Raw genomic sequence first — 15849 nt, forward strand, 5'->3', positions numbered from 1 at the left:
TTTTTTTTTTGGAGAGGTTTTCGCTATAGGGCACGTGCGCTCACCAGACAGACAGAGACACATAGAGACAGAAAGTGAGAAATCACCCCCCAGGGGGGATGGTCATGCCGCAATCCCTTCTCCTCCATTCTCCTCTCGGGATCTTGGGCACACACGCACACACGCCCGGTGTGAGTTTTAAGCTACCGGGTCCAGGATGCAAACCGCAGTCAACTATGTGGTAGTCCAGCGACATAGCCATTATGCTAACTGCTGGTCCCCTTTCCGCTCTTCTTGAAGAGCCGGTCTAGTGTTGGTAAATTCTTTGTTTATCTGAGAATGATTTTCCTCTTTCTCATTTGAAGAACAACCTTGCCAACTGTAGTATTCTTGGTCGAATTTTTTTTCTTTCAGAGTTTTATTATGTTTTTCCGTTCTTTCCTTGCCTACATTGTTTCAGTTGAAAAGTCTCATGTGAGCTTAGTAGGATAACCTTTGTAGGTAAATCGTTGATTCTCTCTTGTCCTCCCCCCCCTTTTAACAATTTGGCTAGGATGTGCCATGGGGAAGACCTTCTTATGCTGATTCTACATGCTATTCTATGTAGTTTCTGGATATGGATGTTTGTATGTTTCTCTAGATCTAGAAAGTTTTTAGAAAATTTCTTTCCTGAAATTCTGTGCCTTTACCATCTTTTCATGTTTTGGAATATCCATTAAATGGGTATTAGGGTGCTTAATGGTGTCTAGTATTTCCCATATACTAGACATATGTTGTTCTAATTTTTTTTAATCATTCTTTTTAGCAATTTTAACTAAGTCAAAGGCTTTGTCTTCCAGATCAAAGGTTCTTTCTTCTGCATGGTCTAATCTGCTACTGATGAATTTTGATTTTGACTTCTTTTTTTTTTAGCTTAACTGCAGTCATCAAATAGGTATTTCTAATGCCTTTTTTTTTTTTCTTCTGAAAATTTTTTTTTTTTATTAATTTACATTCATTCCCTGAGCATCATCACAACATTCTAAATGTGGTTTCCCATCTAGAATATACTATATAGTGGCTTAATAATGCATGTTATCATCCATAATATTCCATTTCTACTTTCATATATATGTTTTTTTACCCCATGTCTAGCCCTCTGCCCTATTCCACTCTCTTATTACACTATCTCTGCTGTCTACAGTTGTCTTCAATCCCTTTTCCCCCAACATTTCGTTGGTCACACAATATCATAAGTAATCTAACTACTTTCAATAGCAAGATCAGCCGATGGTTTCAAGAAAAGCAGTTTTGAACTGGTAAGGATATTTCTTTGAAACTTAAAGCCTAGAAACAGGTTAGTATTCTGTTCAAATAGTCGGAACATGAATCTATTGATAGCTGAAGACAGGACAAAAGTCCTTAAAACCAGACAACAAAGCTTAGAAGAAAAGCAGCAATATTTTAGTCAAGTCGTAGAATACTGTTTCATCAGTTCAGTCTCATGTACTTAATCTTTCTTCTGTATCTGTTGAGGTTCGATGTTCCAGATTGAAATCTGGGATGTAATACTCAACTCCAGCTTTTGGCCCTACAATTAAGTTGCCCATTTTCTTAGTTTCTGAACTCTTATTTCTGTGTGTCTGCATTTAATTTTACTGACATAGCACTCCCTTAAGAACTTCTTGGAGATCCGGTCTGGTGCTGGTAAATTCTTTCAGGTTTTGTTTATCTGGGAAAGTTCGTGTCTTTTCTTCCCAAATGAACGATAACCTTGCTGGGTACAGAATTCTCGGTTGAAATTGCTTTTCCCTTAATACTTTGAATACATTTTCCCATTCTCTCCTCGCTCTCATTGTTTCCGATGAGAGGTCTGCCGTTAGTCTGATGGGATACCCTTTGTAGGTAACTTGCCTTTTTTCTCTTGCCAGTCTTAGTATCTTGTCTTTGTCTGTGGTTTTGGTCAATCTGGCTATAATGTGTCTTGGAGAAGATCTTCTTGGGTTGATTCTATTTGGGGTCCTCTGTATTTCTTGGGACTGAATCTTTGAGTGCCTCTCCAGGTTTGGAAAATTTTCTTGTAAGATTTCATGGAATAGATTATCAATGCCCTTATGAGTCTCTTCACCTTCTGGGATGCCTATTATCCGGATGTTTGGACGTTTGATGGTATCTAGTACTTCTCGCATATTATTCTCAAATTTTTGGGCCATTTTCTCAGTCTTCGCGGTGGATTTTTCTAGGCCAACCATTTTCTCTTCTACATTAGAGATTCTATTTTCTGTATGATCTAGTCTGCTTTTAATACTTTCAAGGGAGATTTTGACTTCTTGTATTATAGCCTTCATCTCTAACAGTTCCATCTGATTCTTTTGTAAAGTGTGAAATTCCTCTTTTAGATCTTGCATGAATTTCCTTACCTCCTGGAACTCTTCAACTCCTTTCTCCTTTCTCTTCAGCAGTTCCTTGTCTCTCTTCTCTTCCATCTCTGTTAGCTTTGCCATTATGAATGTTCTGAATTCTTTATCAGACATTTCCATGATTTCCATTGAACTGTGTGTGGATAAAGAGGAGCTATCCTTTTCCCTTGTGGGAGAGGTATTTTCCTGCTTCCCCATATTTCTTGTGGTCCTGCAGCGATTTCTAGTCATCTGGTGGATGGTCGGTTTCTTCCCAAACACGCGAGTTTTGGATGCTGGAGGCCCAGTTATCAGTGGGACATCTTCCTTTCTCCCCAAATGGCTAGATCACAGGAGCCATGGAGCTGTCTGCCTCTTGAAGAAGGGCTGTTCACGTGAGTTTTGGATGCTGGAGGCCCAGTTATCAGTGGGACATCTTCCTTTCTCCCCAAATGGCTAGATCACAGGAGCCATGGAGCTGTCTCGATTTTGATTTCTTGTATTCTTCATTATTAGAAGTTCTGTGTGATTCTCTAATCTGCTACTGATGCATTTTGATTTTGATTTCTTGTATTCTTCATCGTTAGAAGTTCTGTGTGATTCTATTTCAGGGTGTCTATCTCTTTATGGAAGTCCTCTTTCACTTCACAAAATGATTTTCTCATCTCCTGTAACTGAATGTCCATTTTCTCTTGCATCTCACTGGATTTTGTCACAATGAATATTATGAATTCTTTTTTCTTTTTGGGGGGGAGAGGTTTTTGTTATAGGGCACGTGCGCTCACCAGAAAGAGAGAGACAGAAAGCGAGAAATCACCCCCCGGGGGGATGGCCATGCCATAATCCCTTCTCCATTCTCCTCTTGGGATCTTGGGAACGCATGCATGCACATGCGCCCGGCATGAGATTAAGCCACTGGGTTTGGAACCTAAACCGCAGTTGACTACATGCAACCAGCGACATAGCCATTACGCCAATTGCTAGTCCCAATATTATAAATTCTTTATCTGACACTTCTGTGAATGATTTTGTGTTGTCCATTGCTGGTGAGAAGTTATTGCGTTCGTTTGGGTGAGAGAGATTTTGTTATCTTCTATTTTTCATGTCTCTGCACTGGCTTTTAGGCATCTGGTAAAGTACTTACTTTCTGCCAATTTTTGGAGTAGGTTCTGTATTGCCAGGGGAGGAAGAACAGCACTAGGTCCCAGGTGTGTTCCTGGCAAAGGGTTGTATCTTCCAGATCAGAGCAGGGTCTGTGTAGCCTGTACATGCTATAGGTCGGTGAGGGTCAGAGGAACTATGATAGGGGTACTGTCAGTTGAATCAATAACTGTTTCCCTAGACTTTAAACTGATGAGGGGGAGAACACAGATCTGTCTTCCTTGGAAGACAGGAGGCAGTGTCCAAATTCCTCAGGCCTATTGAGGTGTGTGTGGGGGGCAGGGGGCGCGGTGTTCTCTCTTGAGTCCTCTGCTCCCTCCGGGCTGAGGAAACCTGATTGTAGATGGAGCTCCACCTGCTGGTCAGACTGCAGGAAGGTGTGGCTCTCTTGCCAGCTGGAGTGGGAGTGATGTGAGAAGTCCAACTTTTCATTTTTCCTGAAGCTGCTTGCTCTCACACTTCCCTATGATGTGTTAGCTCTGCCATTTTTCCTGTCCTTCTATGGGTGAGATTGCTGGAACCATGTGGTAGGCTGGGGTTTGGAGTTTCAGGAGACTTTCATTCAATTCCTTTCTCCTTCCTCTTCAGCAGTTCCTTGTCTCTCTTCTCTTCCATCTCTGTTAGCTTTGCCATTATGAATGTTCTGAATTCTTTATCAGACATTTCCATGATTTCCATTGAACTGTGTGTGGATAAAGAGGAGCTATCCTTTTCCCTTGTGGGAGAGGTATTTTCCTGCTTCCCCATATTTCTTGTGGTCCTGCAGCGATTTCTAGTCATCTGGTGGATGGTCGGTTTCTTCCCAAACACGCGAGTTTTGGATGCTGGAGGCCCAGTTATCAGTGGGACATCTTCCTTTCTCCCCAAATGGCTAGATCACAGGAGCCATGGAGCTGTCTGCCTCTTGAAGAAGGGCTGTTCACGTGAGTTTTGGATGCTGGAGGCCCAGTTATCAGTGGGACATCTTCCTTTCTCCCCAAATGGCTAGATCACAGGAGCCATGGAGCTGTCTCGATTTTGATTTCTTGTATTCTTCATTATTAGAAGTTCTGTGTGATTCTATTTCAGGGTGTCTATCTCTTTATGGAAGTCCTCTTTCACTTCACAAAATGATTTTCTCATCTCCTGTAACTGAATGTCCATTTTCTCTTGCATCTCACTGGATTTTGTCACAATGAATATTATGAATTCTTTTTTCTTTTTGGGGGGGAGAGGTTTTTGTTATAGGGCACGTGCGCTCGCCAGAAAGAGAGAGACAGAAAGCGAGAAATCACCCCCCGGGGGGATGGCCATGCCATAATCCCTTCTCCATTCTCCTCTTGGGATCTTGGAAACGCATGCATGCACATGCGCCCGGCATGAGATTAAGCCACTGGGTTTGGAACCTAAACCGCAGTTGACTACATGCAACCAGCGACATAGCCATTACGCCAATTGCTAGTCCCAATATTATAAATTCTTTATCTGACACTTCTGTGAATGATTTTGTGTTGTCCATTGCTGGTGAGAAGTTATTGCGTTCGTTTGGGTGAGAGAGATTTTGTTATCTTCTATTTTTCATGTCTCTGCACTGGCTTTTAGGCATCTGGTAAAGTACTTACTTTCTGCCAATTTTTGGAGTAGGTTCTGTATTGCCAGGGGAGGAAGAACAGCACTAGGTCCCAGGTGTGTTCCTGGCAAAGGGTTGTATCTTCCAGATCAGAGCAGGGTCTGTGTAGCCTGTACATGCTATAGGTCGGTGAGGGTCAGAGGAACTATGATAGGGGTACTGTCAGTTGAATCAATAACTGTTTCCCTAGACTTTAAACTGATGAGGGGGAGAACACAGATCTGTCTTCCTTGGAAGACAGGAGGCAGTGTCCAAATTCCTCAGGCCTATTGAGGTGTGTGTGGGGGGCAGGGGGCGCGGTGTTCTCTCTTGAGTCCTCTGCTCCCTCCGGGCTGAGGAAACCTGATTGTAGATGGAGCTCCACCTGCTGGTCAGACTGCAGGAAGGTGTGGCTCTCTTGCCAGCTGGAGTGGGAGTGATGTGAGAAGTCCAACTTTTCATTTTTCCTGAAGCTGCTTGCTCTCACACTTCCCTATGATGTGTTAGCTCTGCCATTTTTCCTGTCCTTCTATGGGTGAGATTGCTGGAACCATGTGGTAGGCTGGGGTTTGGAGTTTCAGGAGACTTTCATTTTTCTCCTCCAGAGACTCGCCAGCTTCAGGCTATTGGCTCCTTTCTGCTTTTGCAAGTCGAAGCCATGCAATCTGGCAGTTCCTTCTGACTTCCTCCCTCTGTGAGGGCTGCTCACAGGCAGTGGCCATGGCCTGGGTACCTGCAGGCTGCAGAGGTGGCAGTGGGATGCCTCCCCTCAGTCAGTGGCCATGTTCCCCTGACTTACTCCAACATCTGTGGCCAGAAGTTGAGGGGGGGCGGGAGTGGAGCTGAGGCAGCAGCCTCAGTGTGGTGGGCGCAGGCACCAGCGCATGGTCCAGGGCCAGCCTACTGTTGGGATTTTAACAATTCTGATTAATGTTACGCTTTCCCTTTACATGAAAATAGCAGAATTAATTCTCTCTGCAGGATTCTTGATTTGCTAAGTATTCAATAATTCCCAGTCATCAAAGTTAACACCCTTTAGGACACCTTTATTTTACCTTTTGGTACCTGGGTTTTGCTGATATTATTTCTAACTTCAGATTGTGAAATATTTCATTATAGTATATTTCTTCTGTTTCAAAAGTCCTTTTTATTTACCTTTACAAAATTTCAGCCATACTGTCCTCATCCTGTAGGAAATAACCATACTGAAAAATTATCCTCTTCCCTATCTTCACCTTATCTCATGTGGAAATACCTCTGCCTTGAGGTACCCCTTGAACAGGATACATGGTATGTCCAAAATCCTGCACATCTGCAACTGCATTTCCCCTGCCTTGACATGTGGGCAGTTCTTGTCTTTGTAGTCAGTAAATGGCATTCTACTGTCTTCTAGCTTTCAGTGTTAGAGAGCAGTCTAACATTAGGTTAGACATTGGGTTAGACGTTAGTTTTCTTTATAGAAAGCTGGAATGTCGAGAATTCTAGGTTTTTTATTTTTCCCTTTATCCTCAGAATTTAACATTTGGGGACCAGTAGTTAGCATAATGGCTATGTCGCTGGACTCCCATGTAGTCGACCGTGGTTTGAGCCCCGGACCTGGTGGTTTAAACCACGCTAGGCATGTGTACGTGCGTGCCCAAGATCCCGAGAGGAGAAAGGAGAGAAGGGATTGCGGCGTGGCCATTCCCCCTGGGGAAGGGGGTGATTTCTTGCTTTCTGTCTCTTTGTCTCTCTCAGTCTTTCTGGCGAGCACACGCACCCTATAGCAAAAACCTCTCAAAAAAAAAAAAAAGAATTTAACTTTTGTACTAACATGTAACCAAGAGTGTGGATATGTTTTCCACTCATCCCACCGGAGACCAAGTGAGCCCTCTCAAGCAGCCCATGTAGACGTCCCCCTTCATGAATAGCTTCATGAATAGCTCCCCTCCATCTGTCCCGTTTTGTCCTTTGGGACCAGCTGGCATGTGAAGTCCTTTCAGTCAGCCTTTTCCTTTGATTTCCGTCTCATGACAGGGCCCTGGATTATGAGACATTTCTTCCACATTATCTTTTGGGTCACTAATAAAGATCTCTTTGTTTACATACTGAATTTTTAAATTCACGGAATCAGCTTTCGGTTTCAATTTCCAGAAGTCTTTTTCCAGTGCTCCCGTGGATATCTTTGAAAGCTCCCTGCCTGTTACACTCTCATCTGAGACTCCCAGTGGCCCACCTCCCAGCCACCTGACGAGGTGCTGCCCCTGGTCTTTCTGCCATGCGCGCCCTTGGTTTTGTCTGTCCGGCGTCACATCGGATTGCCGGGCCTCGTGTGGCGGGCACAGCAGTTCTGCTCTTTGGAGCCAGCAGCAGGCACACTGGAGCTGCTTCGGCCTTCCTCTGTGTTTCCAGGCCTCCCCAAGTGCATGGAAAGCTTCCCGATTTCAAAATGTAGGGCAACGCAGCCGCCAGGCACGGCTCCCAGTCTAGGTCCTCAGGATTCTAGAGCATGCACTGTTGCTTTCCCCAGAAGGTCTGGTGTCTTCCCTGGCTGAGCCCTCCCCTAGAGCCGCGGGATCCTGACCGTTTCTCCAGGCCTCTCTACCCCTTGCACTTGAATTCCCACACAGCAAAAAGCAAAACACAGGCTACGCAGGATCAGGACTCCGGAGATTCTGAGGCAGCCTGTTTCTTCCCGGGGAACTGCCCACCCATGGCGATTAGGATGGATATCCAAGTGTCCAGACGCCCTCTAGTCTCATTCTTCTCAATCTCACCAGTTCAGACAAGTTGAATGGAGACCCTTTGCAATCAGTGGCAAGACTGGATATAATACACCGACCTATCCCCCCAAAACAGAGTAAGAGAGGGGGGAAAATGACTAATCCTAAATATCTAGCCTAAGGAAAAAAAAGTTACACTAAGACCAGTATTAAAAACTGCTGGGGTCAGCAGGTGGCACGATGGTTAAGGTGCTGGACTCTCACGTGGCCGACCACAGCTCAACTCACATACCCAGCAGCTTGAAAATCACACCTGCCCAAAACCCTGAGGCAGAAATGGAGAAGCGGCTGCAATATGGCCATCCCCCCAGGGGAGGGATCTCTCTCTTCCCCTCTCCCCATCTGTCTCCTACAAATGTACAAGCACTATGACTAAAACCTGCGGGGGTGCACTATGACTAAAACCTGGGGGACAAAAACCACCAACTTAACCGTCCACCACTCAGAGAGCGGCTAGGCGAATTGGGAAGTGCGCGTAGTGAAACAGACACCACAGGGAAAAGATGCCTAAATTATCTGTATGAAAAGGACACACGTACAAATTCAGCTGTGGGAATGCCATAGGTCAGACATTAGAAGGCACGAGAAATACACCAAGATGCTAACAGTGGCTAGAAGGGATTTTTTCAACTCCTCCTTTTTCTCCCCTCTTCCCAAATTAAATATAGTAGGTAATCAAAATGGCAAGTACACGCTTTATAAAATCCTCTTAAACCATACACAGCTCACAAATAAAGGAGTGAGTTGGTAAAGTAATTGCGCCGCGTAAATGGCTTCTTCAGAAAGGGTTTCGAGTGCTTAGTGACAGTTTTCTGGGGCTTTAAATGTTATCTCAGCAAATGTTTTACGAGTTAACGCCATCTCAGCCCTGGCTGATCAATCACCTCTCAGAGCAGTCTGCCTCGAGGCTGTGACCAGCGTGTTTCCCGGGCATCCAGAGGGTCTAACATGATACATGAAACAAGGGCTGACCCTTGGCATCAAGGAGAAAGCCTCCCCACCAAATGCAACCCTGCTCTGCTTCCAAGAGACCCGTGCATGCCAGCGTGGGCAGAAACCACGCTGCACCTGTGAGTGGCAGAGAACCAGGTGACAGATGTGGGCTTTAATAAAATCCCGAGTGCCAGCCACTGCAATGAAATTTGCACATACTCAGACGACTCTTTCTGAAAGCAGATTTGAGAGCAGACTTCCATGGGGAACCCCACGGCGCCCCCTCCACCCCCCACTCTGCAGCGACACCCCCAACAGCCACACATCACACTTCCCTCATCAAGGAAGTCAAATCTGGATAAACACAATTTTCTTTTAAATACACCAATTTCCTCCGCCGCCAGTGATACCTAATCATTTAAATTATTTAACATGCTTCCGAGCTGTTTACGACAGCTTTGTCAAGCCGTGCCTAGGCAAATGCTACCCTATACCACCTTGTGAAATCGTTTTTATCACTTGCTTATTCTGTGAAGTTCCTGCAGATGGGCTTCGGTACTCAGAGAGGAAGTGCCGGCTTCCTTTCCCCAAGCGACAGCTGAACAACTCCCAGACTCTTTGGTGGGCTGGGAGAGGCATACTTCACTAAGCAGAGGGTCTTCAAGGCTGTTGCGGAAGGCCTGGGGTTTACAATTTTACCATCCTGCAATTCCATACCTGGGAATTGATCCTAAGGATCAATCATCCTGATATGAAGATGTCCATGAGAGCCTTATTTGTAAGTGGGCTCCCTAAGATCATGTAACATTGTTTAAATGCCCATAAATTAGGTCATACTGAGGCTGACAGGTGGCATGTTGCTTAAGATGCTGGACTCCCACATGGACAACTGCGGTTCAAGTCATGGACCTGGTAGCTTGCTTTCTCATTCCCTCCCGCCCTCTCTCTCTCACTGGTCAAATTAAAAAATAATCATAAATAAAATTAAATAATTTTTTTTAAATTAAGGACCTGGTAGCTTGCTTTCTCATTCCCTCCCGCCCTCTCTCTCTCACTGGTCAAATTAAAAAAAATCATAAATAAAATTAAATAATTTTTTTAAATTAGTTAAAAAACTGAATGGATTTCAAATATTTGTTGCACCGAAATAAATTTGCATAAAATAGTTTGTATAAGTCTGTTTTTCTATGATCTTTTTGAAGTCCCCTCTTATATTAAAAATGTATATAGCCAGGCAGGAAGCACAAAGACCAAATGCTAACTCTTTTTTTCACCCACAACCACCTAATTATAAAACTACACTCTATGCCTCCCACACAATCTGGGCTGTAGTTTCGTGGTTTGTTTCTATAACCATTTATACAAAACCGTCCACCACTCAGAGAGCGGCTAGGCGAATTGGGAAGTGCGCGTAGTGAAACAGACACCACAGGGAAAAGATGCCTAAATTATCTGTATGAAAAGGACACACGTACAAATTCAGCTGTGGGAATGCCATAGGTCAGACATTAGAAGGCACGAGAAATACACCAAGATGCTAACAGTGGCTAGAAGGGATTTTTTCAACTCCTCCTTTTTCTCCCCTCTTCCCAAATTAAATATAGTAGGTAATCAAAATGGCAAGTACACGCTTTATAAAATCCTCTTAAACCATACACAGCTCACAAATAAAGGAGTGAGTTGGTAAAGTAATTGCGCCGCGTAAATGGCTTCTTCAGAAAGGGTTTCGAGTGCTTAGTGACAGTTTTCTGGGGCTTTAAATGTTATCTCAGCAAATGTTTTACGAGTTAACGCCATCTCAGCCCTGGCTGATCAATCACCTCTCAGAGCAGTCTGCCTCGAGGCTGTGACCAGCGTGTTTCCCGGGCATCCAGAGGGTCTAACATGATACATGAAACAAGGGCTGACCCTTGGCATCAAGGAGAAAGCCTCCCCACCAAATGCAACCCTGCTCTGCTTCCAAGAGACCCGTGCATGCCAGCGTGGGCAGAAACCACGCTGCACCTGTGAGTGGCAGAGAACCAGGTGACAGATGTGGGCTTTAATAAAATCCCGAGTGCCAGCCACTGCAATGAAATTTGCACATACTCAGACGACTCTTTCTGAAAGCAGATTTGAGAGCAGACTTCCATGGGGAACCCCACGGCGCCCCCTCCACCCTCCACTCTGCAGCGACACCCCCAACAGCCACACATCACACTTTCCTCATCAAGGAAGTCAAATCTGGATAAACACAATTTTCTTTTAAATACACCAATTTCCTCCGCCGCCAGTGATACCTAATCATTTAAATTATTTAACATGCTTCCGAGCTGTTTACGACAGCTTTGTCAAGCCGTGCCTAGGCAAATGCTACCCTATACCACCTTGTGAAATCGTTTTTATCACTTGCTTATTCTGTGAAGTTCCTGCAGATGGGCTTCGGTACTCAGAGAGGAAGTGCCGGCTTCCTTTCCCCAAGCGACAGCTGAACAACTCCCAGACTCTTTGGTGGGCTGGGAGAGGCATACTTCACTAAGCAGAGGGTCTTCAAGGCTGTTGCGGAAGGCCTGGGGTTTACAATTTTACCATCCTGCAATTCCATACCTGGGAATTGATCCTAAGGATCAATCATCCTGATATGAAGATGTCCATGAGAGCCTTATTTGTAAGTGGGCTCCCTAAGATCATGTAACATTGTTTAAATGCCCATAAATTAGGTCATACTGAGGCTGACAGGTGGCATGTTGCTTAAGATGCTGGACTCCCACATGGACAACTGCGGTTCAAGTCATGGACCTGGTAGCTTGCTTTCTCATTCCCTCCCACCCTCTCTCTCTCACTGGTCAAATTAAAAAATAATCATAAATAAAATTAAATAATTTTTTTAAATTAGGTAGTACTATGGAGAGTGCTTAAGATCTCCCTTTAAAGCAATGGTTCCCCACCAAGGATGATTTTGCCACTCAGGGACAGCTGACAATATCTAGAGGTAGACTGGGTATGAGGACAGTCCCCTGCAACAAAGAATGATCCAGCCCTCAGGTCAGCAGTGGAATGTGTGAATTTGTGTCATCATACTTACAAGGGGGACTTCCAAAAGTTCATGGCAATGCATCCTATTAAAAAACTGAATGGATTTCAAATATTTGTTGCACCGAAATAAATTTGCATAAAATAGTTTGTTTAAGTCTGTTTTTCTATGATCTTTTTGAAGTCCCCTCTTATATTAAAAATGTATATAGCCAGGCAGGAAGCACAAAGACCAAATGCTAACTCTTTTTTTCACCCACAACCACCTAATTATAAAACTACACTCTACGCTTCCCACACAATCTGGGCTGTAGTTTCGTGGTTTGTTTCTATAACCATTTATACAAAGTAATACTTCAGTGTCATTAATAATAAATTTACAAATGCACAAGTCCCTCAGAAAGAGGAGAGATCTAAGACTCGGGCATTCTCAGTAAGGACTTGGCGGCAAGCTCAGCAGCCCTGGTGAAGGGAGAAAGCTGGATACATGCTCACAGCCGGGCATGTCTATTACCGTAAAGTCATGGGAGATTTTTTTCCTGATCCAGAAAGTTCAAGTGAAAAACCATAATTTTTATGTAAACATTACATTCAATTTTTAAATCTAAATTTGTTTAAAAATAGAAAACCTCATGTGGTGAGCTAAGTGGGCCATTCTCTTCACGATCCGTCTCCACATCTTTTTAGACAGAACGTTGTCTTCATGAACTCACTTTGTACCAGTAAAAAGCGATGCCCTGGCTGTCTCTCAGTTCCTTTGGCCCTCGCTCTCTGTGCCTTTTCAGTCCGTGCCCTGCTTTACTGTTTTGTCTCCCTCCCCCTGCCTTTTCTGGCATCCTTTATCAACTCATGCTTCTAAAATACTTTGGTGTAGAAAACTACCAAGGCTGCAAAAACTGAGTGTGGAAAAACTGCTATGCAGAAAACCCTAGCGTTCTCTCCTCTGAGTCAAATCTGAGTCAAGTCTATGAGTTTTTAGAGCACGGACCATGGCTGTGGCTGTTTAAATGGCTTCCCTCATCCCATCGCCCTCCCCATGTGAAGGTTCTCAGCTAGGTTCTGGAAGTTGCCAAACATGCAACTTGACAATCACCATTTAGTTCTCAGAGCCAAAAGAACAAAACGACAAGCTATGATTTCTCCACCCCAAAAATAAGCAGCATGAGAAAACAAGATGGGTCCCCAGTGCCCTGACCAAGTCCAGCCAACCACTGAGGCCCAGAACCATGGTTTCTTTAGGTTAGTCCAAGCGAACTGGAGTGACCACAGAGCTCATACAGGCTGTGCCAAGCTTCATGCTTTTGTGGGTGGGAATGGAAAGATCTTGGGAGATCTTGGCTACGTATCAGGCCCAAGTCCTGACTACTCAAAAGCTTGGTCCTTCTTCTTCTTCTTCTTTTTTTTTTTTCAATTTACTTATATTTTAATTGGACCAGAGAGGAACAGAGTGAGAGGGGAAGGGAAAGTGAGAAAGCAAGCTGCCACGTCTTGGACTCGAAGCACAATCAGTCATGTGGAAGTCCAGCACCCCTAACCACCATGCTACCTGCTGCTCCCTTGGTCCTCCATCTTAACCCTTTTTCCTGAGCAACGGTCATATCCTTTCATATAGCTCAAGGAGACCAGGACCTTTCCACTAAGGCTCCCCAAACAACTCGATCAAAGGAGAGACCAAGTATCTGCAAGGCCTTGGAAAACCAAAAGACCAGGCAGGATGGCTCCTCCAGCAGCTGATCCAATAGTAGAAAGAGTCACAGAAGGAAGGTGGGGTGCTCGCCCTTCCTTGCCCCGAAACAGGCCAAGCTAGTCCTTGCTGGGTGCTCTCACTCTTCAAAAGGATAACAGGAGCCCAGCAGGCAGGATAAAGCATCCAGAAAGCAGACACTTGTCTAGGAGTGCATCGTCTGGCCTGGCTCTTGCTAAAATGAAATGATGAAGAACTTCAAGACCATCACCCTGTCTAGCCACATTGTCTACTCTCCAAGACAGGATGTTGGGAGGGGAAGCTCAGGACCTCGGGGGATTAGCAAAATGGGAATTCTCCTTTCATGCCCTCTCCTGCTCGTCTTAAACCCAGTGGCCCATCTGCCAACAGCATTCACAGGCCACTCCCACTAACAGCAGACATAGCTCAGGGAAGCCCGAGTGGCATTTCTCTACTCACCAGGACTGGCCGCATCTCACAGAAAACCAGGAGAGAAGCCAGTTCGATGTCTTCACTGTACCCATTCTTCAGAGGAACAGACCTAAAACCTGCAGCACAATGGGAGAAAGAAAAAACACAAAGTACACGTTTATGTTGGTACACAAAACAAATGAAAATGTGAGCATAGTTTTTTCCTAATACACATTTTTCATGAGCTTTTGGAAGACTCCCTGTATGCCCAGTTCAGGCTGTGTGAGGTCAGCACCCCATAAAGAGGGCTGACTTTCTGGAAGTCTGAGGTCTAGCCCTTACAGGTAGGGAGAGACTGGCAGTCCAGCTTATAGGTCCATGCAGGAGAGTGAAGTTTAACATATCTGCCATCTAGAGCTGAAAATGATTCACTCACAAGAAAGGAAAACCCACAGAACATTCCACATTGAATGGAGAGTGACTGCCGCTGTGGTTCAATTCCTTAAGTACTCCTGAGCCCCAAGACTCAAAAGAGTGATGAGTCCTCGCCTCTGCCTTCTCTGCTCGGTCGTTACAGAGCACAGGATGGGGGAGCGTTTTACCTTTCAAGGTTTCAATGGGAGGAAATCTTCCCATCCTTTGGCAGTACTGATCATCCTCCTCTAAAAGCATCCCTATTTACCACTTGGACCTGTGTTTGAGTCACTTAGATGTTTTTATTATTAGTGGAGGTTGAAGGGGTGAGTTGAAGCTCTTCTCCCCCATTACGTACTGTTTAAGACAACACGTCTGAAAGGTTGGTTTCTTTGCTCATTTTAATTAAGCTAGGATAAAAGACACACACACTAAAACAGAACTCTCATAATCCTAAGAGAAATCACTGTTAACAGCATTTTGTGCAAGGTAGTTTATGTAAAATACCATCATTTGTGATTTAAAAGAAAAACATAGGGATGTCTTGGAAAATTTGTAAACACTGCTTATTCCAAAGGCAGTATGTGTGGGTTTCAAAAATTTTTACACTGAAACAAACCCATACTTTAACTTCATTTTTGCATGAAGTCCCCTCATATGTTCTTTCTATTGAACAGAGGTCTGGTCTTGGCCCCAGTTTGTCTTGAAAGATTCTTGTTTTGTTTTTTTCTAAGACAGAGAGATTTTTACTAAAGGGCACATGCACTAGATGGAGAGACAGACAGAAAGCAGGAAATCACTCCTGGGGGGATGGCCATGCTGCAATCCCTTCTCCTCCATTCTCCTCTCAGAATTTTGGGCAAGCATGTACACATGCCCGGCATGAGTTTTAAGCCACCAGGTCTGGGACTCGAACCCTGGTCAACTATGTGGGAGTCCAGTGACATAACCATTACACTATCTGCTGGTGCCGACATGGTACCTATTAATTCTTCACAACAAGCAATGCCCCAGTTAGGGCACTCCAATTATATACCCTTTGTGTCTTCCAGCATTCAGGATTTGGCTTACTTCTGAGACGTTTTATGCTATCAGTGGATTTATCACCTTTAAACAGTATCTGTTGAGGCGCCCCCGGGGCCCCGCGCCATGGTTGCGACAGGCAGCGGGACTTGCGCGGGCCCTCCCGGGCTCAGCGCGTTCCCCCGTGCCCCGCGCCAAGGCGGCGGCAGGTGCCTGTGGCCTCTGGGCCAACAAGCTGAAGCCGAAAACAAGGATTAAGAATTTAGGGAACCAGCAGTTAGCGTAATGGCTATGTCGCTGAACTCCCAGCGTAGTCGACCGCGGTTCGTGTCCCGGACCCGGTGGCTTAAAACTCACGCCGGGCGCGTGTGCGTGCGTGCCCAAGATCTGGAGAGGAGAATGGAGAAGGGATTGCGGCGTGACCATCCCCCCTGGGGGGTGATTTCTCGCTTTCTGTCTCTATGTCTCTCTCTGTCTGTCTGG

At 44.9% G+C, this 15849-nt stretch overlaps 1 protein-coding gene and 1 long non-coding RNA gene across 2 annotated transcripts in view; one reads left to right on the forward strand and one right to left on the reverse strand.

Annotated features, from left to right (window-relative positions):
- LOC114008553 (uncharacterized) overlaps positions 1–15849 on the forward strand; it is a 47176-nt gene that overhangs the window by 26048 nt on the left and 5279 nt on the right. The gene's annotated exons all lie outside the window — the stretch shown is intronic.
- Positions 1–15849, reverse strand: part of PLCG2 (phospholipase C gamma 2) — a 167160-nt gene that overhangs the window by 8449 nt on the left and 142862 nt on the right. Inside the window, exon 30 of the mRNA XM_006152585.3 lies at positions 13978–14066. Within this exon, the coding sequence (XP_006152647.1) occupies positions 13978–14066 (89 nt within the window). The remainder of the gene's footprint in view (positions 1–13977; positions 14067–15849) is intronic.

Source organism: Tupaia chinensis, unplaced genomic scaffold, assembly GCF_000334495.1.
Source record: "Tupaia chinensis unplaced genomic scaffold, TupChi_1.0 Scaffold000355_1, whole genome shotgun sequence".
NCBI classification, from domain to species: domain Eukaryota; kingdom Metazoa; phylum Chordata; class Mammalia; order Scandentia; family Tupaiidae; genus Tupaia; species Tupaia belangeri.